The 23,897-nt window shown below is 49.5% G+C and overlaps 1 protein-coding gene across 1 annotated transcript; it reads right to left on the reverse strand.

Moving 5' to 3' along the window:
- Window positions 1-17,937: 17,937 nt before the first annotated feature.
- BOD1 (biorientation of chromosomes in cell division 1) lies at window positions 17,938-23,443 on the reverse strand. Its single transcript, XM_039559866.1, has 4 exons — window positions 23,232-23,443; window positions 21,972-22,096; window positions 19,988-20,188; window positions 17,938-18,793 (listed from the first exon to the last, which is right to left on the reverse strand). Exons 1-3 carry the CDS (start codon window positions 23,433-23,435, stop codon window positions 19,990-19,992), a joined length of 528 nt encoding a protein of 175 aa, XP_039415800.1. The 5' UTR covers window positions 23,436-23,443; the 3' UTR covers window positions 17,938-18,793; window positions 19,988-19,989.
- Between the last annotated feature and the right edge of the window lie 454 nt (window positions 23,444-23,897).

Consider the following 23,897-nt stretch of genomic DNA (forward strand, 5'->3'; position numbering starts at 1 on the left):
CAATGTTAATATAATAAAGGAGGCTGGAAGATTTTGGAGGGAGATTTTCTGCCATGCTGGGCACAGATGGTGGCTGCTTCAGGACGAAGAGGAGGGTGGGTGGCTCATCAGCAAGTTGCTGCTTTTGTTTGTAGGAGAGTTAAAGAGATTCACCATCCCTTTTGGGATGAAAACACCCCAAATCCTCATCTTTCCAGGGGCCTGGTCCTTAAAAGACCCTCTCCTGCTTTTCATGGCCATGGTCAGATTTCCAGCTGGGTGTTTGCTCCATTTGTCACGTCGGGCTGTCAGTGCTGTGACTGCAGAGCTGGCAGGGAAACGTCCAGACAGCCCCTGAGCAGCAGCTTAATGCCTGTGCAGGTACGGAATGTATTTATAGCTGAATGCACAGTCTGTGTGTGCACATGTGTGCCTGGGAAAGTTTCGGAGTCAGAGGATCATGCATCTCAATTACAGCCCCGTCTGGAGCTCCAGCCCTGCTCAGGAATTGAAAAGCTGCAAAGAATCCACGGAGGTTAAAAACACCATTTGGTTTCCTTCGCCAGAGGGACACTCATCAATATCTCCCTCTGTTAACAGCAGAGGGTTAAAGCCTTGGCAGTGTTCTCAGCCTCCAGATGCAGGCTGAGCTCAGATGCAGGCAGAGGTTTTTTTGTGAAAGGCGATTTCATTGCTGCTGGGTTAGAGCTCCAATTTTGCCTGACACTGCAAGTTTCTTGAAAGCAGGAAAGAAGTGCACAGACTGCTGGCTCTTCCCCTTTGTACGTGTCCTGTGCATGAACTGGCCTCTTGTTTTATCTGAGTCAAGACAGATTTCTTTACGATTCACTCCCCACTTGGCATCACGTGGAATCTTGGATTCCCTGAGGTGAGAGGCTGGTGCTTTGGTGTTTGTGCTGCCCCTCTGGACAGTGCCCAGCACTCCATGGTCACTGTGGTGGAGGAACTGGGAGAGAAGTTCCTGAGGGAAGCTTCATCATCTCATGCTCTGACCAACCGAGCTGATCTCAGGACGAGGGTCCTTACTCGGCCTTGAATTTTTTCCTGTGTCAGGCTCAGAGGCGACCTTAGCACTGCTGAATCCCATTTCTTTCCCTAATAATAAATCATATTTTCTCTCTCTGCCTGACAAAGGACACTCCTCAGAGCAGATTTCTTCAGCACAGACCTGCTGTGCTGCTCAACTCTGCCTCTGAAAAATTTAAGCTACTTCCCCGAGGTTACACAGCAACTCTTTGGCTTCACACTGAGTGACTGAAACACCCCTGATTGAGTGGTGGTTGTATTCCCATCTCCTTGGCGAGGAATTTTCTCTGTCTGACACCCCCAGCCCCCTCCAGCTGCCCGAGGGGCTGCACAGCACAGCTGGGGACACCTGGCCCTGCAGAACCCCTGCTCCTCGGGGAGCCCAGGCAGGGACATCTGCTCTGAGCTGAGAGCTGGCACCAGGAGGGCTTTGGCCTTGGAAGGGAGATATTTACTTTGTACAGCTTCTCTGTAAACCAGCATTAGCTGCAGAAGCGGCAATCTATTTAGTCTAGGAACAGCAGAGCATGCCAGTGCCTCTGGAAGAGCCCCCCCTCAGTCCAGCTGGTTACTGGTACAATACTTTCCTACAGGAGGGAAAAAAGATGCTTTATTCCTCCCTCTTGGGTATCCTTGCTCCACAGCAGTGTACATTTGTCTGTGTCTCGCAGGTCAGGGTGGGGAGGGAGAACAAAACCTATTAGTTCTGTGGAAATGACGGAATTTTCATACAGGAGAAAGTTCTCCTCGGGATAATTTCTGTTCCTCTCACCAGGACCTGCTGCAGAAATCTCTCAGCATTGCTGCTTTGTGCCAGCCATGGCTAAACTCGAGTGCACACTGCTGCAGGCTCTGCTTGCCCAGGGTGGGGTTCAGCCAGCTGGTCCTGATGGCAGAGCAAGGGTTGGGATCAAGTGTGAGGATGGAAAGTTAATGTGAGACCTTTAATAAGCAAAACCACAGCTCTGTGTGTGGGAGTGGCCCTGGTGACAGGAATGTGCCCGTGCCAGGATGGGAGTCAAGGCAGTGATCCCTCCTCAGACTGGGAAGGACCAGACCAGGTGCTCCATGGAGCTGGAGCCTCCATCCTCTGTCACAAGCCCAGAGCAAATCTCCCAGGATTTATGAAGTCCATGATTTGTGCCCTGTCTCAGGGCAACCACTGATCACAGAGGGAGCTGCTGGCCTGTGCTGTGGCAGAGCAAAGGGGGTGCCAAGGGCAGTGCCAGAGCTGGGAGAGGGACTGGAGAACAAAAGGTCCTGGAAAGGGGGCACAGAGAGCAGACGGATGCCCTGGGCAGGGACTCTCAGGAGAAGGAGCTTGAAGCCCTGAATGGTGACAAGTTTCACTTATCCCGTGTCTCCAGTAGGAATTTTGGGGATTTCACAAGGCTGGACACAGGCACGAGAGCAGGGTGTGGGTGTCCTGCCAGGATGACCACGTGCCCTGAGGACACGGTGCTGGCCACACCCCACAGGGCACCTGAGGGCTGTGTTTGGGCTTTCTCGATTCAGAGCACACATGCCTGGCTTGGAAAGCTGACTCTGCAAGCTGGGGAATGTCCAGGAGAGGCTGTGACCCACTGCAGGCTCTGACGCCTCATTCCAACCCCCTGGATGCAGCATGAGGGGTTTTTCCTGTGCAGATGGTGAGGGCAGGAGCAGCTTCGCTCCGGGCAGGGCTGTGCTGCCTCTGGAGGGTGGCCTGGGGCACAGGGACGTGGCTGGTGTTCCTGGGATGGGGCCAGGACGAGCAGCTCAGGGTTTGGCTGCGCTGTGGGGCCCATGCAGTGCCTGCCTGTGCTCAGTTTGGCTCTGCACAGAGCTGACATCTCCTGGTTTGTGTCACATTATGCATTATGTGATAATTATAAAAATGTGAAAATAGAACTCGCAGTACCAAGCAGGCAGCACGCAGCTTCGAGTGGTGCCATGTGTGTTTTCCTGCTTCCCCTCCGAGGATAAATGGCCCTTCAGAAAAGAGCCTCGTGCTTGGTTTAAGTTTCTCATTACTTCATAGAGGTTCTTCCTTGTAGGGCTCTTGGAGCAGGATTAGCTGGCAATGGGTGGCACAGTTCCCTTGGTACACAGCAGATCCAGCTCTGCTTTCCAAAGGGCTCAGGGCTGCTGCAGTCGCCTCTTATTTCCTGCCAAGTGCCCAGGGCGGGTTGATGTGAGCCAGTGCAAATGCTGGCTCCATCCTGGGATCAATGTGATGGGATGAACTGTGGTTTGCCATTTGTTCCTCCCAATTATCCACACAAAGCCGGGTCCCCTTGGAGCCACCTCCTTGGGGAAATTGGTCATTTTCTCTTCCTGGGTGGCACTGGTTTGTTTTTCAGTGCGGGTTTCTTGGTTCACTGGCAACTCCCAAGGCCAGCACAGAGCAGGAGAAGCGGCTTGGGATGTGCTGTGCGGGGGGATGAGTCTTCCTGTGGTTCCAGCAGACAAGGGGAGGTGCTGGTGTGTGTCAGCATGGCAGAGAGGGAGCAGCAGGTGCTGCAGACATCCCCCAGTGCTCTGGGGGCTCCTCTCCTGCCGCTTAGAAATCACAGAATGGTTCGGGTTGGAAGAGACCTTCAAACTCATCTCATTCCAACTCTTCTTTTACTTTCCCATCCATTTCTGTAGTGGCCTCTCAGCCTCTGTGTTGAAATCACCACTTCTAACCCATCTCTTTAAATCTGTGATCACAGCCAGAGGTTATTTCCAAGATAAGAAAAGGGGGCTGGAGCATCCTTCAGCAGCACCAACCAACAGAATACATTGGAGTTCATACTGTGGGTTATTTAATGAGGAACATGGCCTGGCTATTTGCTTTCTGGAGGAGTATAGACCTGTACAACAGCTAGGAGAGTTTTCATTTAGTACCTGTTCCTCTACGTAAAAAAATATATAGATTTTGGCTCTGAGCTCTCATTTAAACTCATGGGGGGTTTTTTTTCTGGATAAAATCAGGGAGCCCTTAGGGAGCTGAAAGTGAGCTTTGGAGCAGGAGGAGGAGAAGAGACTGATGTTTCTATAGGATTTTGAAATCTACATCTTGTTTCTAGATCTTGAAGGCTATAGCCCTTTCCGTGTGGGAATGGCTGGTGCTGAGAGGAGGACTGCACTGCTGGGCTCCTTTAGGGTGAGAAGGGATCCCTTGTATTGGAAAGGGAGAACGGAAAGCTGGAGGGAGGCAAGGCTGGTTCCCAACAGAGTCCCCTTTTGCTCCAGTCAGAGGATCTGGTTACAGAGAAAACATCCCTGGCTGTGCTGGGCTTGTGTTACAGACAAGGGGGACCCCTCCTTTCTCAGCGGGGGTCAGCTTCTGCTGGCACGAATTCCCGGTTGTCCTGGATAAACCCTTGTCGGGAGCTGCCCTGGGAATGGGCAGAGCCTCAGGGGGCAAAACCGGGGGCTGAAAGGGCTCCTGAGCCTGTTCAGGAGGGAGCTTTGCCTCCCTGCTGGATGTGGTGCTGTACCGGAACAGGGAAGCACTTGGCTTTCCCTGGATTTGGGTGGGATGGACACCGGGGCTGCTGGAAACCTCAGGAAGGGAGAACCTTGGGGCAGCATCCAGCTCCTGGATTGCTCCAGGCATTTCAGGGCAGGGGGATGGCCTGGGCAGCAGAGCTGTCCTGGAGGGCATGAGGAAGCTGGGCTGCCTGTGCTCCATCCTTGTGTGCATCCCATCGCTCCCATCCCACTTCCCTGATTCTGGACAGAAACATGGAGACTCAAGGATCATATCTCAAGTGTTAAGAGTGAAAAAGGCACAACTGATTGGGACTGAAATGCCAGGCTGTGATACAGCCCACCAAGGACAGGGGCAGTGCCGAGCAGCTGAGGGGAGGAGCAGCAGGAGATCCACAGGGATCACAAACCTTTGCATGGGACCGTGGCCATTCTCTGCCTCCTGAAATCCAAGGGCTGACCTGTTTCTTTCTAAGACTGACCAAAAAACCCCACTGCTATGTTTTTATTCAAGAACAGCAGAGATGAGGACAGGAAGAGGGCAGATATTCCTGGCTGCTGCTGTTCAGGCTCTTGTGCCTTTGGGATCTCTCCTGGTTTTTGCTTCCCTCTGCAGACTCCTCCTTTCACCCAGAGCATGCTGCACCCACCGAACAACTTCTCCAAAGGAACAGCTCCACGGAGAAGCTTTGGGTGTGACACTTTGAGTGGCACAATTCAGTTTCTTCTAAAAACTGGGAAAAAAAGTTGCCCTTTATTGAGAATCTCACTCTGTGTTGTGAGGTTCCTGTTCCACACAGGCCCCGTGCGCCTTTGCAGTATCGAGAGGAGGATTCCAGGTACAGATCAGTTCAGTAAATACACTCCCTGATTTTTTTTTTTTTAGATTTCCTAAAATACAGGCAATAAGTCATTGTCAGGAGACACTGATTCTCTTCAGATCTGTGGGCTGACTGATTACTTGCGAGGGGTTTTTTAAAAATAAAAAAAAAATTATTTGAGGGAAGGAGAAGCAGCATTATAAAGGATTTTAAAGCAGGTACGACCTTCCTACCCACTGATGTAGGAAGCTGATATGTCATATGTGTGAAAACAAATGAGAACTTAACAAGGGGAGGGGATAATGACTCAAGAGAAGTTTGTGCTTGTTACGCAACCAGAAATCCCAGGACCTCAGAAATATTTGAAAGTATCACATTTTCCCCAATTCTTTCAAAAAATAAGCAATCCCTCCCTTTTTCACATCCACTCCAGAGGTAATCCGGTGCTGCCTTGCAATTTGAAACCGCAGCTTGTGTGTTATCTGGGCTGAAATGGTTGTGTTGCACCATTTTCAAGCAAATTGAGGGGAGGGAAATCAAATGCTGAGATTGTTGGGGTTTTTTTAAAGAAATGCTATTCCTGGCAGCGTCCAGAGCCGTTGCATTTCCGGATTTGTTGCCACCCTCGAGACGTGTGAGGTCCAAGAAATGAGGCACACACGGGGCTTTGTGATGGCTGAAAGGCGGCGTTATCCTCTCCTGATGGAGCAGACGGCGCTGAGATGAGGGGAGGGATGAAAAAGTGTTATTGATAAACTGTAATTGATAACGCCGATAAAGTGTTACTGATAAATCGTTATTGATAACGCCGATAAAGTGTTATCGATAAACTGTAATTGATAACGCCGATAAAGTGTTATCGATAAACTGTAATTGATAACGCCGATTAAGTGTTATTGATAAACTGTAATAGAAAACGCCGATAAAGTGTTACTGATAAATCGTTATTGATAACGCCGATAAAGTGTCCTTGATAAACTGTAATTGATAACGCCGATTAAGTGTCATTGATAAACTGTAATTGATAACGCCGATAAAGTGTTATTGATAAACTGTCATTGATAACGCCGGTAAAGTGTTATTCATAAACTGTAACTGATAACGCCGATAAAGTGTCATTGATAAACTGTCATTGATAACACCGATAAAGTGTTATTGATAAACTGTAATTGATAACGCCGATAAAGTGTTATTGATAAACTGTTATTGATAACGCCGATAAAGTGTTACTGATAAATCGTTATTGATAACGCCGATAAAGTGTTATTGATAAATCGTTATGGATAACGCCGATAAAGTGTCCTTGATAAACTGTAATTGATAACGCCGATAAGGTGTTACTGATAAACTGTCATTAATAACGCCGATAAAGTGTTATTGATAAACTGTCATTAATAACGCCGATAAAGTGTTATTGATAAACTGCACTTGCACACCGTCCCTTTAAGGGGCTGCAGGCACTCTGTTGTGGCAGCACCCAGAGAAGGGATGTGACACCATTTTTCAGAGTGACACCTTTGGTTTAAAGGAGCCCAGCGCTGTGAGGAGTGCAGGGGGTGGATCGGAGCTAAGGACCCGTGGGCAGTGAGGCTGCTGAGGGTGATGGTTCGGCGGGGTGCCAGACCTGACAGCGAGCGGGGCCTGAGGCTCATCTCCACTCGCGTCTGAGTGAAACCCTTCAGCCCAAGTGCCAAAGTGAGGTCTCACTTCCAGGGACAGCTGAGTGTGGTCACTAAAGCTGTCATCAGGTGTGGGCCTGTGGGCAGCAGGGCAGGAGAAGGTTTTCAAGGTGTTGCTGGAGGTGCTGACTCTAAGCACAGGGTAGCACAAGATACGTGCTCTGTGCTGCTGCTGCAAGTTATGTTTAGCCTCTTGGAAATATTCCCAGCCCACCAGGAGTCATTTCTGACTAACAGGCACCCCTTAATCTGTCTTAATCCCTCCCTATAATTTTACACCTATTTAGCCTCATCCAAATAAAAACCCTCAGTTGCTTAAGTAACGATTGACAAGGCTTTGCATCTCTGCTGGGAAATAAATATTATAATCTCCTTTTCTAAACAAGCAAACTGGCCTTTGATGAGGCAAATAACTTCTCAAGTGAGGGAAGAGCAGGTCTGACAACAGATGCTCTGCCAAGTGCCCTGAACCAACCATAAAACCCCCCGTGAGGACAGACACCAGCCCTTCCCCGGAGAGCTCATCCCCATGGGCTGCTTGCAGTGCTGGGAGCACTTCTGAGCCAACTGTGGAAGGGGACCAACACCCCCTGATTCCTGCTGGTGTAAATGTGAGCATTTCCTGCGCATTCCTGGCACTGCGTTGGGAAACACTTGTAAAAACAGAATCCTCTAGGGCTGCTCCTGCGTGCTGGCCCTGATGTCTGCAGAATGTGCCATTGTCAGCAAACAGTAAAACACCCCTGGCTCGTTTGCAATGTGATTTAAAAATCCCCAAAGGTACAGAAACCTCGGGGCTGGTGGCACAGCGCCTTGTGTGTGTCGGGAGCCAAGGCAGGATGGCACCGCTGGGCCGCTCGGCTCTGCCCAGGAGCTTTGCCAAGAGGTCTCTTTTCCATCACCAGATCATCACAATGCGACCCCTCTCCCTTGGCACAGGGGAAGAACAGCTCCTGTTCTTCGCCCGATGTTCTGCAGTGCTCCTGCAATGAGGGATGAGCCGTGGTTTTGTGGGACTGTGCTACCCAGAGCTCGCGTGGAAGCTGGGCCCGGTTTTCCCCCACTGTGAAAAACACCAGGAAAAGTTGCCAGAGAAATCCCTCAGGTTGTAAGAGAGCTGCCGGCTTGGAAGGAGAGGAGTGAATCCAGCAGTGCCCACGGGCACTCACTGGGAATAGCTGAGCATGGATGGGAGCAGCAGGAGCTGTTGAACACAGTCACCGGGAGATTTGCTATTCCCAAATCCAGCGATGTTCGCGATAACTGAGGAGGCCTCAGTGCTGCACATTTCCATTTTGTTTGCCTTGATTACCCAGCAGAACAAATAGCACTGGGTGGGAAAGGTTTGGAGGCTGTCAACCCAAATTCTCCTTCCTGGTTTTATCACCCGAATCCTTAGGGCAAAAAGCTGCTCGTGTACCGCTGAGGGAAGAATTCAGCCTCCTTGTACAAAAGTTTTCTGCCGTGGCAGCTTCCTTAGTGCAGCACAGAAGGGTTGGCAGAAAAATCAGGTGTCAAACTGATGGTGTGGCTGACAAGCCTCTCTCCACTGCAGAACCTGTTCGAACAATCAGGATCCGGGGATCAGCTGCTCGGCCTTGCTGTGGGATGCTCAGCTCCCAGAAAACACAGCAAAGATGATGTAGCACCCCAAAAAGGGCCACACTTCCACGAGTTCTCCCTTTCTTTTGGCAGTTCTGTGAGCGTGGAGGTTGTGAGCTAAAGCAGAGGCAGACGTGCCCCCGAGCATGCAGGAAATTTCAGGGGCGTTCTGCGAGTCCCTGCTCTATTCAGAAGGGGCTGCCCGTTTAATCGGTGACTTCCAGTGATTTATGGAGGGCTGGTTGAGTGTCCACTGGAGTCAACGGGAGCCTTTTGATGTCAGGAGACTGCAGCTGGAGCCGCAGCCTGCCCATTCTCGCAGCATCTGGGTACGCGGCAGGCGAAAAGCAGCGATGATAAAGCGGGCGCTGGAAGTGAGGCAGGGCTGAAAGGGAAAAGCCTTCCCTCGGACAAAAGCCCTGCTCGGAGGTACGGTGTTTGTCAGAGCCCTGAAATGCACGAACTGCTGCTTTCTTTGGGGGCTTTTCAGGGCTGTGTTTTGTTTTTTACGGACAGGCTGCTCTCGGGGCTGTTATTACATCTAAGGGCTGCAGCCCTCGCTGGTCGGGGGTGTCGCAGCAATGACTTCATTAGCATTTATTCAGATGCCTGCCTTGGAATCAGCTCTGATTGACGAGCTCATTGTCTGGACTTTCCAAATGACTCCGTGGCTCTGCTTATCTCCGTCGTGCCATTCAGTTTTAAGCAACCGTGATGGGTTTGGGGCGAGTGTTGGGGCTGGATTTAATCTTCAGAGCAATTCTTCAAACCTTAATTCTCACAAAGTCAGTTTGGAGAGGTGGGGGTGGGGAGGTTATTGCTGCTTTTCCTAAATTGGGGTGATAATGTAGGCGGTTTACAAGTGTTACCCCAAGTGAAGCGTGGAATCCCAGCTGGAGGTGGAATAGGAGCAGAGGAGATCCCGAGTCCATCCCCATTGTTGAGTCTGTCCTTTCCTTTTGTGCTTTCCTTCTCACTTCTGGCCTGATGAAGCTGTTTCTGGACAAATGATGAGCCAGGTGAAACAGCTGCTGGCTGACACTCGCACCCACACTGTTAAAAGGCCCCAAAAAAATCACTTTTCCATCAGCAACATGTGAATGTTTGGAATATCTGCATTCACAACCCAGTAACAGCTACTTGGAGATGTGTTCCTACACTGTGGAGACAGACCAGGCAGCTGTGAAATCTGTGTCATTTAGGGTCAAAAGCCCATGCAGGGGTGACATTTTGCACAAGCCAGGCCTATTTCAGCATCTGCAAAAACTCTGAGAGGGTTTTTCCACCTCTGAGTTGTTGAAGCCTGAAAAAAACGGGTCTTTTTATTATGCTGCTCTTTAAATAATAGCGACAATAATTCTACACCCAGATACTTAATTTTCAAGACCCTTTGGTCTTTAAAAATCACCCCTTGCTTGAAAACAGTTGATGGCAAGAAAATAAACTTGAAAGGCATTTTCCTGCTTCTCCTGGTGCTGGTGGAGCTCTGGACTTCACCTTTTGTAGCCATTTAGAAAACACAAGGATAACAGATAGGGGAGGAGGGATCAGCTCCCAGCTCCTGTGAGTTTTGGTATCAGGAATTATCTCCCTGTTTCATGTGCAGTTCTTTGTAGGATGGATGCTGAGGCGGAACTCTCTGATCCCAGAGGTGTCAGGATTTCCATGAAGGATGAAGCAAATCCCACAAATGCAGTGAAATTCTGCAAAATGCTGCCTGCCTTAGGCCAGCCTGGATCTCTGTGGGTAACAGAGCTGTTCAGCACCTTCAGAATCTGGAGCCCGTATGAGGTGTTGGCTAAAAAGCTGGAAAAGGAAAAATACATGTTCCTTATGTGGCTATTTGTAGAAATTAGTGCAGGATTAGTACCTAGAGAGGCACAGAGGAGAAAGGGAGTGGGTGAGAAACACCTTACATCAGACTCATGCAGCACAGACTGTCTCACAGGGGATGGGACAGCTGAAAATTCCAACTCTTTCCTGTAGCTGGATCAGATTCCTTTGGTGGAAAGAGGGCAGGGTGCCCTGGGGAAATATCTGCATAGCCCCAGGCCCCCTCTGACATCAGGTCAGACATTCTGGGTCACATAACTGGAGGCTGCAGCATGAAATTTAATATTTCAATGGATCAAGTGCTCCTGGCACATGGAGCTCCTGCCTGGATGGACTTGGTGAACTGAGCACGGGGAGAGCAGAGCAGAGGGGTCAGCCACGGCCTGGAGTGGGAATGGTGGAGCTGTGGGATGGATAAACCTGAGCTGCACTTCAGTGGCCACCCACTGCCAGTGGTGGTGGGAGATGGAATTTGGCTGGGGTGGAAGTGGCACAGGGAAATTATGTTGTGGTTTTCTCTGCTCTATATGGAGCAAAAAAAAAAAAAAAAAAAAAAAAAAAGCTTGGGAAAACAAAAAAATGGGGGGGGGGGGGGGGGGGGGGGGGAAGAAGTGGGCCTTGGTATGCCCAAAAGGAGGAAACACCACTTTCATCTCATCCACTGGCAAAGTCTAAAATTAAAACCTATTTAATGTCTAGGTGTAGAGGGTGAAAAAGTTAAATATTGCACGTATTTAAATATCACTGACAGGCATTACAGTGGGGAGACTGATCCTGCATCAGGAATCTCAGGTGGTCTGTCTCCTCTTCCAGAAAAGCAGAGCCCAATGAGTTGCCTCCAAACCCCATTTTCAAAGCTCAAATCACTTTAAATCAATTTCTGCTGCAGGTGTCCAAATAAGCTCCCATTTCTACCGTCTCTTTTCAGTAAAAATAGCTTATCCTCTGACATCTGGGAGAGGTGAAGGTGTTACCAAGCACTGAGCTGTCAGAATCCCTGTCATCGTTTTATTTCTGGTTGTTTAAAGTCCCATTAGCTCGATTTTTGTTCTTCTTTTGTGCTTATTACCATCTTGTGCTGGGAACGAGAGCGCGTGGCTGATGGGGAGGACTCCCATGCTCTGCAGAAGTGGCAGGGAATGTTTCACAAATGCATCCCCTGCCTGCAGTGCAGGCTGAACTCTTTAACACCTTCAGAGCTCAAAGCAATGTGCAAAAGTAAGATTGAACAGCAAATCCCAAAGCAATTTTTCCTGCAGATTTGCTGGTTCACCCATAATAAAAGGCTCAGAATTCCTAGAACTTTTAAGACCCTCACTTCATTGCCACTTAGGCTTGCTCTCTGATTTTTTGTGGGAATAAAATCCAGATCTTCAGGGTGAGATGGTGTGAGCAGTGTTACTAGGTGTCATTTTGCAGAGTGGGAAGTGCTGGATGTGAGCAGAGGGAATCTTAGAATCACAGAATCATGGAATATCCTGAGTTGGAAGGGGTCCACAAGGACAAGACACCCCACGAATCTCACCCTGTGCCTCTTGGGGCTCGGGCAAGGTGCTGCTGCTGCATGTGCCATTTAAATCTCATTTTCTGCCTCCTCCTCCTCACACTCACCAAACCTTTTCCTGAAGAATCTTGTTTAGGGGTATCTGTGCCCATTCAGACTCTGTGCCCTCTGCTGAAACACTCTAAAGGCTCTCCAGTTTTTTAAATTTCTGATTAAAGCCTTAAAGATTTCACCCAACTCTTTGCCGTGCATCAGCTGCTTTTCAGTGAGGGCAATTTAATTCCTATTATGAGCCAGTATCTCATAAACTCGTTTCTTTTAGAGCCCTTTTCCAGTCCCCAAGAACATTATTTCCATGCCTTTATTTCTCTTGGATGGGGTCTCACATTGCAACTGCCCTCGGTTGATGCCTGCAGAATTCTGAACTGCTGGTTTGGCTGGGATTATTCTCCATGGATCACCTCCCAGTAACTCCCAGTGCCTCGGTGTCCTGCGGTGTCTGAGCTCTGCCTTCAGCTCAGTTTCTTCAGCTTCCCTTTGATTTCACTCTTTGCAGTCAAGTCTCAAGCTCTGACAGAGGTAAGGGATGTCATACATATTACATCTCCCAAAATTACAAATTATTCATCACAGCTCGATTCAAAGGCAGCTCTGTCATCTCTCCTACTGCTTCTCAGAGATCCTGAAGCCTCCAGAGTAAAACTCTTCTGCTGGGAGAGGTTTTTCTTTTAGGCAAAAGCAGAAGGAGCTGAGCTTGAGAAGGACAGACTGGAATCTCCTGATCTGATCTGGTAGGACCAGTGGTCAGGGCAGCAAATCATCTCACAAATGCTGCTAATGGTGAGATGACTGAAAATCAAAGCAGAGACCAGATTTGTCCTTAGACCTGGGATTATCCTGATCAGGGAATCCCCCAGGACTTCATTTCTTTATGATGAGCTTGGACGATTTCCCTGACTTTGGGACAGCGAGCGCTTCTCTCAAGTGTCTGCCCAGTGGGGATGGACATAGGGCAAAGAAACCTAATTGAAATATTTAATTGAAAACATATCCAAAAGGCTGCTTCCCTGAATTTCCCATGTCTGCAGCATTGACCAGAAAATCGATTGCCTCTTTACACTTTCCCATACAGGCTTCAAGGGCTCCCTGTGGTGGTGCAGCCTTGCCAGCCCCTGTCCCCCAGGGTACCCTGCCATCAAGATGATTCCTCCACACGTGGCAGAACTCCCTTCACGTGCTTCCTTGGTTTTCATGCCCAAACTCACCATAAGTCACTTCAGGCAGCTCTGCAGGACAGCAAGGCTTTGGGAGGGATGTGTGACCCACCCTGGGGTCTGCACACCCAGGAAACCCTGAGGGCAAATCCTGCCTTGATAGAAAAACTGTAACAAACAGCTTAATTGACAGGGACTGGGGTGAAGTGTACCCACCAAATGTGACCATTCTCTTTTGTTTTGTGTGAAGGAGACTGCTCTCCCAAAGCACAGAAAACTTCATTTGAGATCCAGTGAGTCTCGTAACCAGACAAACCTTTTACATCCCACCCAAACCTTTCACATCCCACCCAAAAAGCACCTCAGCTTGTGGGCGAGCTGTGTTTTGAGGTCACCAACCCCATTTCAGCCCCTCTTTTTCCTCAGCAGCCCCACAGTGGGAGTGATGCCAAACAGCAAAATCGCGGCCACTCAGGGACGGAATTTGGGTTTAGTCTGAAAGCTGTGATTTTCTGCCTCAAAACCCCCCCAGAAACACAGAAGTCTTGCATCTCAAATCCTGCCTCTGGTTGTCTTCTTGACACAACTCCTTCGCTGCTGTTTCCCTGCCCCTTGCAGAGCCCAGTGCTGCCGGAGCTGCTCCTGCGGCCCCGCACGTCGGCAGTGGCGGCCGGGGCTGGGGGCCGAGGGGGCTCAATATGGGCTGACCGGGGCGTGCTGTTGCCACAGCAACCCTGTCCCCTGCTCTCCAGACCCCCGGGGCTCCCCGGCAGCCACGGGGGCTGGGAAGGCTCGTGGCAATCTGCTGGAGATGGAGCGACATCCCGGTACCCGCCCCGGTGCCCTGCCGGTATCCGCAGAACCGGCGCTGGGCTGAGTGCTCGTTAAAAGGGGAAAGGAATCTGTTCCCAAATAAACCACTGAGGGCGGCTGCTGGACCCCCCCATCCCTTGAGTCTCTGTGGCATCCCTGGAGGAAGCGGGTGGGATGTTTTGGGAGCAGTGTCAGCCTCGGGGAACTGTCAGGTACCACCTGTGGGGCCGGCAGCTGCCAAATCCCACTTTTCCAAGGCATTTTGGGAAAGATGGGCTTTGCGTGAGTTTATGGCTATGTCCAGGCTGGCCTGTAGGAAACAGAGATTCGGGGAGGGTTGGAGATAATCAGTGATCCCTTTTTGCAGGTGAAGCAGCTCAGCTTTTTCCCTGGGAGGGGATTGGGATGGGGAGGGAAGGAGATGGCTCAGGTGTTCCTTGGGTGAGGTGAGATGAGTTAAGTGCTCCACTGAGCCTCTGCAGCTGGGGTTGAGGTGCAGGGAGAGCACAGAGAGTGCCAGAGCCTGGGGGGAGAGGAGCACAGAGCTCTCCAGAGCAAGGTAAGGCTGAACTGGATTTTATTTGGGATTTCCTAAAAGGATTTGTGTTACTGGGGTGCTTTTTGCAAGGTCTTGCATGTGTAGCATGGTTGGAGAAGCCAGGGAGTGAAGGTGTGGAGCTCAGGCTGGTGTTGGTGATATCCAAAGCTCTTTTCCTTGGTCAAAGCAGTCCTGGTTTTACTGGGATGGCAGAAGTTGGACAGAACTACCTGGAGGAAGGACGAAATGCTGGCAGGAGGAGCTGGTGGAGGTGAATGCTGGTAGAGAGGGGCGTGCTTAATGTCCTGGTGTCTCACAGGGAGGGCTGTGGGGGAAGAGTTCCCACTGGGTTTTCTTTCTTTGCTGCGGTTGTGCTGCCCCCTTGTAGAAAATGTGAAATTTTAGGAGTGTTCTTGGAATTGTGATAGTTCTAGCTCCCTTTTGCAGAGTTGCAATGAAATATGAAACTCATGGCAATGGTTTTCTGTTTCTGTTAGAAATGCCTTCCAAAATGGGTATATTTAATGTATAAAGTTGCTCGGAATTCCTAAAGGCCCCAATTCAGCAAACTGCAGCCATCTGTTCTCATGTGGATTCTTTATAGGGCCAACACCTGAAGTGCTTTGGGGATTTTTTTTTTTTTTTTCCCCTCTTTTCCTGAGTGAGCAGGGGTCTATTATAAAGACACCAGTGCAAAAGGCACTGAATTCTGTGAGTCAGGGAGATGGAATTAGAGAAACATGAGGTCCTTCAGCCTGTTCAGGTGGGCTGGACTTGTTGCATTTTGCTTTTGCCTGGTTTGTCCCAGTGCTGCAGGGGATTGTTGGAGCCAGCTCCCCGTCTGATGGCTGAGGTAGCACATTTCTCTGTGCATGGCTTGGATGGTGTCTAGACTGGGCTGGTCACTGCCCAGTCATGTTGCTGAGGCTGAGCCCACAGCTCTGCTCTGTTGTGGGCTCAGCACCTGAATCACAAAAATGCAAGAGCTGCAGCCATGGTTCTGATACAATCTCATGGCACAACCATCCGGGGCCACAGGCACTACTGCTTAACCTCAGCCTTGTTCACTCCAGACTGGTGAATTACAGATTTAGGGTTTACAGCTTCGCATCCTAAAGCTGTGATTTTGTCCCTTATCACTGGGGCTGTTCACTTCTCTCCCCTAAACCTGGTATTTTTTTCCTATTGCTAAAACCTCTTGAGAAATGTGTCTGCTGTGTGATTTGCATCGGACAAGTACAGTCAGAGCTCATGGAAACACTTTGGGAAAGCTGTCTCCACACCTTGCTGGGTTGATTCACTCAGGAGGCAGTGAAAGAATCCTGAATCGGCTCGGGATTTGCAGGGAGGAATTGGGAAATGAAGCAAGAGTTGATCTCCCTCTTACGGCCGAATTCCGAACAGCCGCGCTTGGAAAGGGAGGGAAGGAGCAGGAGAGACTCCGGCTGCTCGAGGTTAAACTGAGCTCTCTGTAGGCTAACTGGTAAAATACGTTTTTCACTGCAGTATAAACCACAAAATATCTGTGAAAGAGTTAAACCGCTCCAGTCCTCTGTGAATTTGAACCTAGAACTGGCCAAATATATAATTATGGAATCCTAGAATGGCTTGGGCTGGGAGGGACCTGAAAGATCACACAGAAAATGGCAGTTTGGTTCTGCTCCCTCTGGTGAAGCCTGCTTGAGTCAGTGTGACCCGCTCGAAAACTTTCTTTGCAGTTGCAGAGGGGCTTGAGGAATCCAAAATCCACTCAGGTGAAACTGTGACCTTGATGAGATGATCAGCAGCTGTGGTTTCTGCCCGGCTCTCTTGGTAACCTGCTCCAGGTGTCATTGAAAAGCATCTCTGGAGTTATCACAGAACAGTTACAGAGCAAGTGCCTCAGGAATCATCCCTTTATTTGATGTAAGATTTGTGTAAGAAGTTAAAAAAAATTAGAAAATGCCTATTAATTTATAGCAAGAATCAGCCTTACTTCAAGAATATGTTATAAACACATTATTCATCATTTAACTCCAGTACTTGTAATTAAGTTTATCTTGGGCTGAAATACATAAGTTTATAAAAATGGATTACTTTGTCCGTTTGATATGTGTTATATGTACAGTTTTCAGGAATAATGGGGGCAAGGCAATGGAATTCTGCACTCAGTTTTCTAACATGACAGCATTTGGGACGCTGTCAGAGGGACAGAGAGATCAGAACTGCTCTAAGGCTGCAGGCCGGGGTTTCATGGGGAGAAGGGAAAATAAGGGAAGTTCTGCAGTGCTGCAAGTGATGCTTGTGCAAACATCTCTGTTTATTGTGAGCTTCTTGATTCCTTGAGTGTCTCAGACCTCTCTGCCTCCCCAAACTCTTCAGGCTGTATTTAACACACCCAGCACAGCAAAACCTGACTCATTCCTGAGCTTTAGTCCAACATCCTGCTGCAGGAACAATTTCACTTCTACGGTGGGTACAGCTTTGTTCTGGTGTGAAGATTTCTATTTCATCACTGAGTTTTTAAGGCTGGAGTCCTGATTCTGGCTGTGACACTGGCAGAATTTAATCAAAGGGCACTGCACAAGTCCTTCATCACAAGGACTTGGTGGCTTTTGTCACTGTCCCATTATGTCAGGGGTGCTTCCAAAGCTCTGATCCAAAGCAAGGACTTCAGAGCCCAAACATTAAAGCCTGTGATTCCAAATTGGCTGCCTCAACTCTTCAGGTGCTTCTGTTGTGATCTGAAGGTTCCCACAGCCACTGGAGCTGTGCACAGGCTGGGCTCCACCAGAGGCACAGCAGTGTCAGAGCTCAGAGTTTAACACAGAGAGAACAATGGAAAAGCCTTTTAAAAACTACCCCGGCTAAGTCTATTCTCCTTCACTCATCTTCTAAAGCAGCTGTCAGGTAGGAAATGCAGGTTCAGGTTCCCTCCTCACTGCAGTAAATCCAGCTGGACTTGCTACAAAACCCCTGAGCTGGTGTCCCTGCTCCCTGACTATTCCAATTGTCATCCAGAAGTTGCCTAAGCACAGTCAGAATCCTTTTCATTTGCTTTCTACACTCTTAACCTTCCCCTGAATAATTGCTCAGGTCCAAAGAAGTGGTTGAGAATCTTACCAGGAGGTAAAAGATTCTTTTCTGTCAAGAGCTGCCCTTAAAGCCCTAAGGGAAAACCTTTATTACACATTGGAGCAGCCTTTAACCCCCCAGACCAACATCCAGCAGAGAGCCCTTTACTCATAACAATCCTCACAATATTTTACATTTTTTGAGACATCTTCTGTGGAAAGGATACTAAAACCATCTCATCTCATGATAAGAAACAACCCCACGTTGTTAAACCTGGATTAACCCCAAACTATGTAAGGTCACACTTTCCTTAGGGCTCCAGCCATCAGGACTCACAGATTTCTTCAAGTAGTTTCTCCTTAAGAAAAAAAATCCGAAGAAGCCAGGCCTCAGAGATGCTTTTTGAGGTGTTTTATTGCAAAAAGGTGTGGACATTTGCTGGCAGAAGAGGTGATCACATTCTCCATTTGACTGTCATCCAGAGGACACTGCATGCATTCAAGCTGAAAGCATAGGACAGTTTCCACCAGGCACCTGAGAAAGAAAAGTCTTCCAAGCTGAAGAGACAAATTTCCACCTGATCCTCTACTCTGGTGTGCCCTTTGCTTCCCAGAGTTCCCTGGGAAATAGGAGTGACATCAGCTATAGGCATAGCCAACTGTAAACGTGTTCCTGTGTTCAACAGAATTTATCTGGATGATTGATCCTGAAGCTTCATCTCCAGTTCTGAACAGGAAATGCCCTTCCCAAAGCAGGCAGGGCAGTGAGTTACACCTGACTTGGCACCTGCTGCTCACTGCTCCCCAGCAGAGGTGCACGAGGCTTCCTCTCCTCTGGCTTCTATCAAAGGAAATCTGACAGCTCTACTTGGGTCTCCAAAAAATACCCCACCCCCAAACCCTCTTGCCTTTCTTTGTGCTCCTTGGAGCATCTCAAACCACTTCCCTACTCCCTCCAGACAGCAGACAACTCCCTTTTTTCCTTCCCACCCCCTTGCCCAAAGGCATGACTAATGAATACATGCTGCTCCCTGCAGTTCACAGCAAAAACCTCTCCACACTCGGGCTGTCCCTCCACAGGCAGAACTCCAGGTGCACCTGAATTTCACCATTTCAGTGCCTATTTCCCACAGGCCTAATAAAGGTTAATCATCTTTGGCAGACAGCAATCCTGCACCAAAGGGAATGAGGAATCCATGGCCAGTCTAACAGGGCATGTTGCAACTGCAGCTGCTCAGTAGCAGGATCTCCCTGCAAGGAAAAAAAAGAGAGTTTAGAGGATGTAAAGGTACCTTCCCAAGTCAGTGCATTAGGATGGATTAGGATACATTAACAACTGCACTTTGCTGTGGGTTATAATGGACTTTTAAACTCCTTGAACCAGACAAATGCAAAAATTCAAGGCATTAAAGCTGCAAGTCACAAGTAAATAACTTGAGATGATATTACAGCCACTTGGACTTCTACTATTAAGTTAAACCCCCGTGCTGGTTGCTCTGATAATTCCAAGCATTAGAACAGCTATTTTAGGTTCTTACTCCTTCTAAATAAATCAGATCAGATGGAGTATTTTTGCTCTCAGAAAGCCCTGGCAGATGGAACAACTGACAACGAACTTCCTTTCATGCAGCATGGTTTTAAGCTCCCCAGATTGAAATTTCCCATCAAGGCAGTGGTTCCTCAATATCCAAATCAACCTTCAGATGCAGGGCCTTAGCAAAGATGGGCACATCTTGTGCTAAGACAGAGCAGCAATTATGGCCCCCTGAGGCCGCTGAAGTTATTTTAATCACAAAAGCCAGAATGAACTTGTTTGCCACAAAGGCACCCTCAGTCCCTGCAGCTGGAAGATCCAGGTTGCTCTGTTCAAACCAGTTAATTTGGAGGGAGCAGTTTTTCACTCCCAGAGAGGTTGCCCTTACTCCAGCAGGACTCTTTTGGTCAGTGACAGTTCAACCCTCCAGTGTTTGTTCTAAAGCAGAGTTATCTAAAACTTTCAGTGCTAAACCACAATAACTTGTCACCACTCTGTTCTCAGCCGTGTTTCAGTAAATGATGTATATTTTTAATCCATTTGATACAGTTCTGAAGGCAATCCAGCCACTTCCATGTCAATGCTGCTGGATGTGCTTTTTGGATTTTTTTTTTTTTTTTTGGATGTGCTTTACTGGACTAAAAGGCCTTTTGGCCTGAACCAAACACTCTGGCAGAGTGCACAGTGTTCCTTGATAGCTGATTTACATCATCCCTATGTCTCAGTCCCAGTTATTTTTAGCAGCCACTGGAGTGGCAGCAGCTCAGGGGGCTGTGTGACAATGACAGCAGGCTGCTGATCAAAGTGTCCCCCCTGCCAAGCCAGGCAGGCTCAGCCCCCTCTATCTTGCATTGTCCAAATACAGAGATGAGGCACAAGGAGTGTCAGCAGTGAGTGCACAGATAGCAGACCTTTAGGAGGCATCCTGAGATGGAGCAGGAGGATCCTTATTCTCAGGCTCTGGAGGAGGAGCTGGCACATTTTCCTCTTTCTTTTGTGCAGCCAAAAATTCATGAATCGCCCTCTCTATCTGAGGCCTGAAGATGTGGTTTAGTTTTGGATCCACCACCTGAGAAATAATTCTGTCCACTCCAGCTTCCAGCATTCCTGACCTTGAACAAAGACAAAGAAGTCATTCAGTTCCTCTGAAAAACTTCTCCCCAATCTCCTCCAGCAACTCTCCAGAGCCCTCCTGTCAACTGCAATTAGCATTAACATGGTGAGAACTGCAGCCTACTCAGGAGATCCTTAACAGGGACTTGTTTCACTCACCTATTTCTCTCCCTGCTCCCTGCAGAATTAACAACTCACATCTGGTCTCCCAGGTACTTAAATGACACCTTGGCCAAGAGCCACTTTTAACAGGGCTCCTGTGGAAACCAGGTCAACATGAAAGCAAACAAACACATTTTGGCACAAATACACTTTGGCAAAGAAAGAGAAATAAGCTATTCTGAGGGGAGGGCAGGTGAGAGCACAGGCTTTTTTTTTGGCTGAGTGGAAGGAGAAGAGCCCTGCCCCCTGAGAACAGGACTGTCCCTTGCTCCTTGTAACAGTCTAGACAGAGGGGTAGGAATTATAAAAACAAGACACTGAGCACACAGCAGAGGTTCTGGACTGAGCACCAGGAACTGAAGCGACTGATGACCTCAGGGGCTGCGTCAGGCTCTTGGATTGTGGGGCACAGGCTGTCTGGGAGACTTAAGTCATGTCTGCAAGGGAGCAGGGACAGGAAGAGGAGATGTTCATGGCACTGGGAGAAGGAGCCACAGGATAATGAGGCCACGAAGGATGCAGGGACAGAGCACCCCGTGTCACCTCCAGGTAACAGCACCCTGGGTGGGCAGGACACACACCTGGACACCCCCAGGGCTCAGCCCTGCCACTCCAGGAGTGACAGAGACCCTTCAGACTCCCCAGGACTGGGGCTATTCTTTACACCACAACATTTTGTGTGCAATGCCTCGTCCTCCTCTCCCTGGTTAAAACTCGGCAGCTCTGGGAAGCAGCACAAGCTGTCAGAGTTACAGAATAGTTTGGCTTGGAAGGGACCTTAAAGCTCATCCAGTGCCACCCCCTGCCATGGGCAAGGACACCTTCCACTGTCCCAGGCTGCTCCAAGCCCCATCCAGCCTGGCCTTGGACACTGCCAGGGATCCAGGGGCAGCCACAGCTGCTTTGCACACCTTGTGCCAGGGCCTCAGCAACCTCACAGGGAAGGATTTATTCCCAATATCCCATCTAACTCTGTCAGTTTGAAGCCATTCCCCCTTGTCCTGTCCCTCCAGGCCCTTGTAAAAAGCCTCTCTCCATCTTGTTGGCCCCTTCAGGTCCTGCAAAGCCACAATGAGGTCACCCCAAAGCTTCTCCTCTCCAGGCTGAACAATCCCAGCTCTCCCAGCCTTTCCCCATAGCAGAGCTGCTCCAGCCCTCTGCTCATCCTGGTGGCCCCAGTGCAGCTGAAACAGCTGGACAAGAACTGTCCTGTGCTGCAGGAGCTCAGGCTGCTGCAGTGACTGCTGCTGACAGGGGCTGGAGTCTACACACACAACTTTGGGCATCCTCAGGATTCTTTTGTTAAAGGATCTTTAAAGGCTCTTCTCCTTCCTGAAAGTTAAGATCAAGGTCATCCAGCTCAGTACACCAGGCACAGCGTTTTTGCAGCAATAATTTGGACAGCAAATATCCATATTCCACCACTCAAAAATACCCATTTCAGGCAGAGCAATAATGTGCATTTTGGGGAGAGTTCAGACTGCAGACCCCTCTTCCAATGGAACTCAGGGAGCACAACAGGAAGTGCTGTGAAAAATTTAATTCTGCCAATTCTCCCTTGCCTTAGGTGATAGATGGCTCATCAAATCTCACTTATTGTGCAGGCTGCTGCTCACTTACTGAATCACACTCTGCCTCAGCCCGTTCCGTAACTGGTTCTTGTTCATGGCTGGGTTCCATTCCTGCTTGTCCAGGTGGGTCGAGACGAAGTTGTCGACTTTCTGCCTCAGATTCTGATAGGCTGGCTAAAAAAATTAAAAATAAATCCAGTTCAACAGCTCAAATACCTCCAAACAACCCCCTGCCAGAGCCTTTCACAGTGCAGCTATTGTCACACACAGACTGCTCTGTTGTCTGTGCTTCCCTCCTTTCACCCTCTGAACAAAGATAATCCTGTTTTCCCTGAGAACACAACTGGAAATTGCACAGAACACTCAGTGTGTTGTTATAATAATTTAAATAGCTGGATAGATTGCATTTCACTACAATTTCAACCCCAAACTGTGCAGACAGAGGTTGTTTAAGCAGAGTTCTTGTCTGGAAACCCTCCACCCCAGAACTCCTAGGAAACTGGCTGAGCAATACTGTCACTAACCAAGAACTTGAATTATTTGCTTCTGTGGCATTAGCAGAGAAGAATAAAAAGACGTAATTATAATTTTAGGAATAACGATGATTATTTGAGTTTTATCAGAGAAACCATAATTCAACTGAACAGGAATTTAGCCAACAAATCCATAAAAATACTCAGGACTGTCCACATCCCGGACGCAAAGGAAGGACAAGAGGGTAAGGGGGATATTTCAGAGTTTGATGTGTTGTGGTGTCTGTCCTGGGCAGCACGGACAGAGCTGCTCCCTGCAGGTGACAAAACAGCTTTGGGAATGGTTTAGGGCCACGTGCTGGCCCTGGATGAGGACAGCAGATCCGAGGACATGGCTCTTGCTGGAAGCATAAAATTTTAGGGAAAAAATTCAGCAAGTGTTGAATTTTGAGAGTCACTGCTAACTACCCAAGTTGTCACTAACAGCCCAACTTCAATACTGGCAACAAATGATGAGGGGTTTGTTGTGGCTGAGAAAAAAATTAATGTTAAACAACACTCTGAGAACATCTACTCAAGAAACAAAGGCTAAATACTTGGTTTGAGAATACAAGAACGTTTGAGAATATGGGAATTTTTAAAACAGAGGCTTAAGAGCAGCACTGTTCTTATGGGAAGCTCTTTTCCCAGCAAAGCCGGGGCTGGGAAAGGAAAGGCTGAGCCCGTTCCTGCCCGGGGTGTGCACATGGCTCCAAGGATCTCCTGGGAGCAGCCCCACAGCTGCGGAGCACGGCGGGGAGAGAGGAGGGCCTGGGCTCGCTGCCCGGCCCCGGTACCTTGGTGTCCACGTCGGCCAGGCAGTCGCGGCGGAAGCCGTCGAAGAGGCCGCGGCTCTTGAGCTGCTCCACGATGATGGCGATGAGCTGCGGGTCCCCGGGCGGCAGCGAGCCGGGGTCGGTGGGCCCGGGCCCCGCGGCCCCCGCGCCGCCCCCGCCGCCCCCGCCCGCCGCGGCCCCGCCGCCGCCGCCGCTCTCCGACATCGCCCGCGGCCTCCGCGCCGCCGCCGGCGCGTGGTGATTGCGTCACGACGGCGCGGCGCATCACGGGGAGGCGAGTTCTCACCGGGAGAAGCGCTATAGGGTGAGTGCTGCCGAGAACTACAAATCCCAGCGTGCATCGTGGCGCGGTGGCGCAAGGCAGCGGAAAGGCGGGCGCGTTATTGTTGCGGTGCATCTTGGGAGTCGTAGTCCACGGGGCGGTGCGCCCCCCCGGCTCCACCGGGGGCTGTGTGGAGAGGGCGAGGATGGGTCACAGGGCACGCAGTGCTCTGCTCCCCGTGTCCTCCCGGAGCGGGGTCAGCAGGGCAGAGGGCCCGGGTGTTCCTCAGCATGGCACGGATGCTCCAGATGCGCGGCTGGATGCTCAGAGATCCCACCTCCCACTATAACACCCGGGATATCTGCGAGGTTGTGCCTTCCGTGTGTTCTTCTGTGCTGTAGTGG

The sequence above is a fragment of the Corvus cornix genome, chromosome 13, assembly GCF_000738735.6.
Source record: "Corvus cornix cornix isolate S_Up_H32 chromosome 13, ASM73873v5, whole genome shotgun sequence".
Lineage (NCBI taxonomy): Eukaryota > Metazoa > Chordata > Aves > Passeriformes > Corvidae > Corvus > Corvus cornix.

What these genes read in the sequence shown, in the direction of transcription:
- BOD1 (XM_039559866.1), bottom strand. Translation starts at nt 23,435, where the DNA reads ATGTCGGAGAGCGGCGGCGGCGGCGGGGCCGCGGCGGGCGGGGGCGGC. An exon ending in TGGCCGACGTGGACACCAAG is followed by an intron (nt 22,097 to 23,231) that starts GTACCGGGGCCG and finishes TAATTTTTTTAG; the next exon opens with CCAGCCTATCAGAATCTGAG. An exon ending in CTGAGGCAGAGTGTGATTCA is followed by an intron (nt 20,189 to 21,971) that starts GTAAGTGAGCAG and finishes TCTTTGTTCAAG; the next exon opens with GTCAGGAATGCTGGAAGCTG.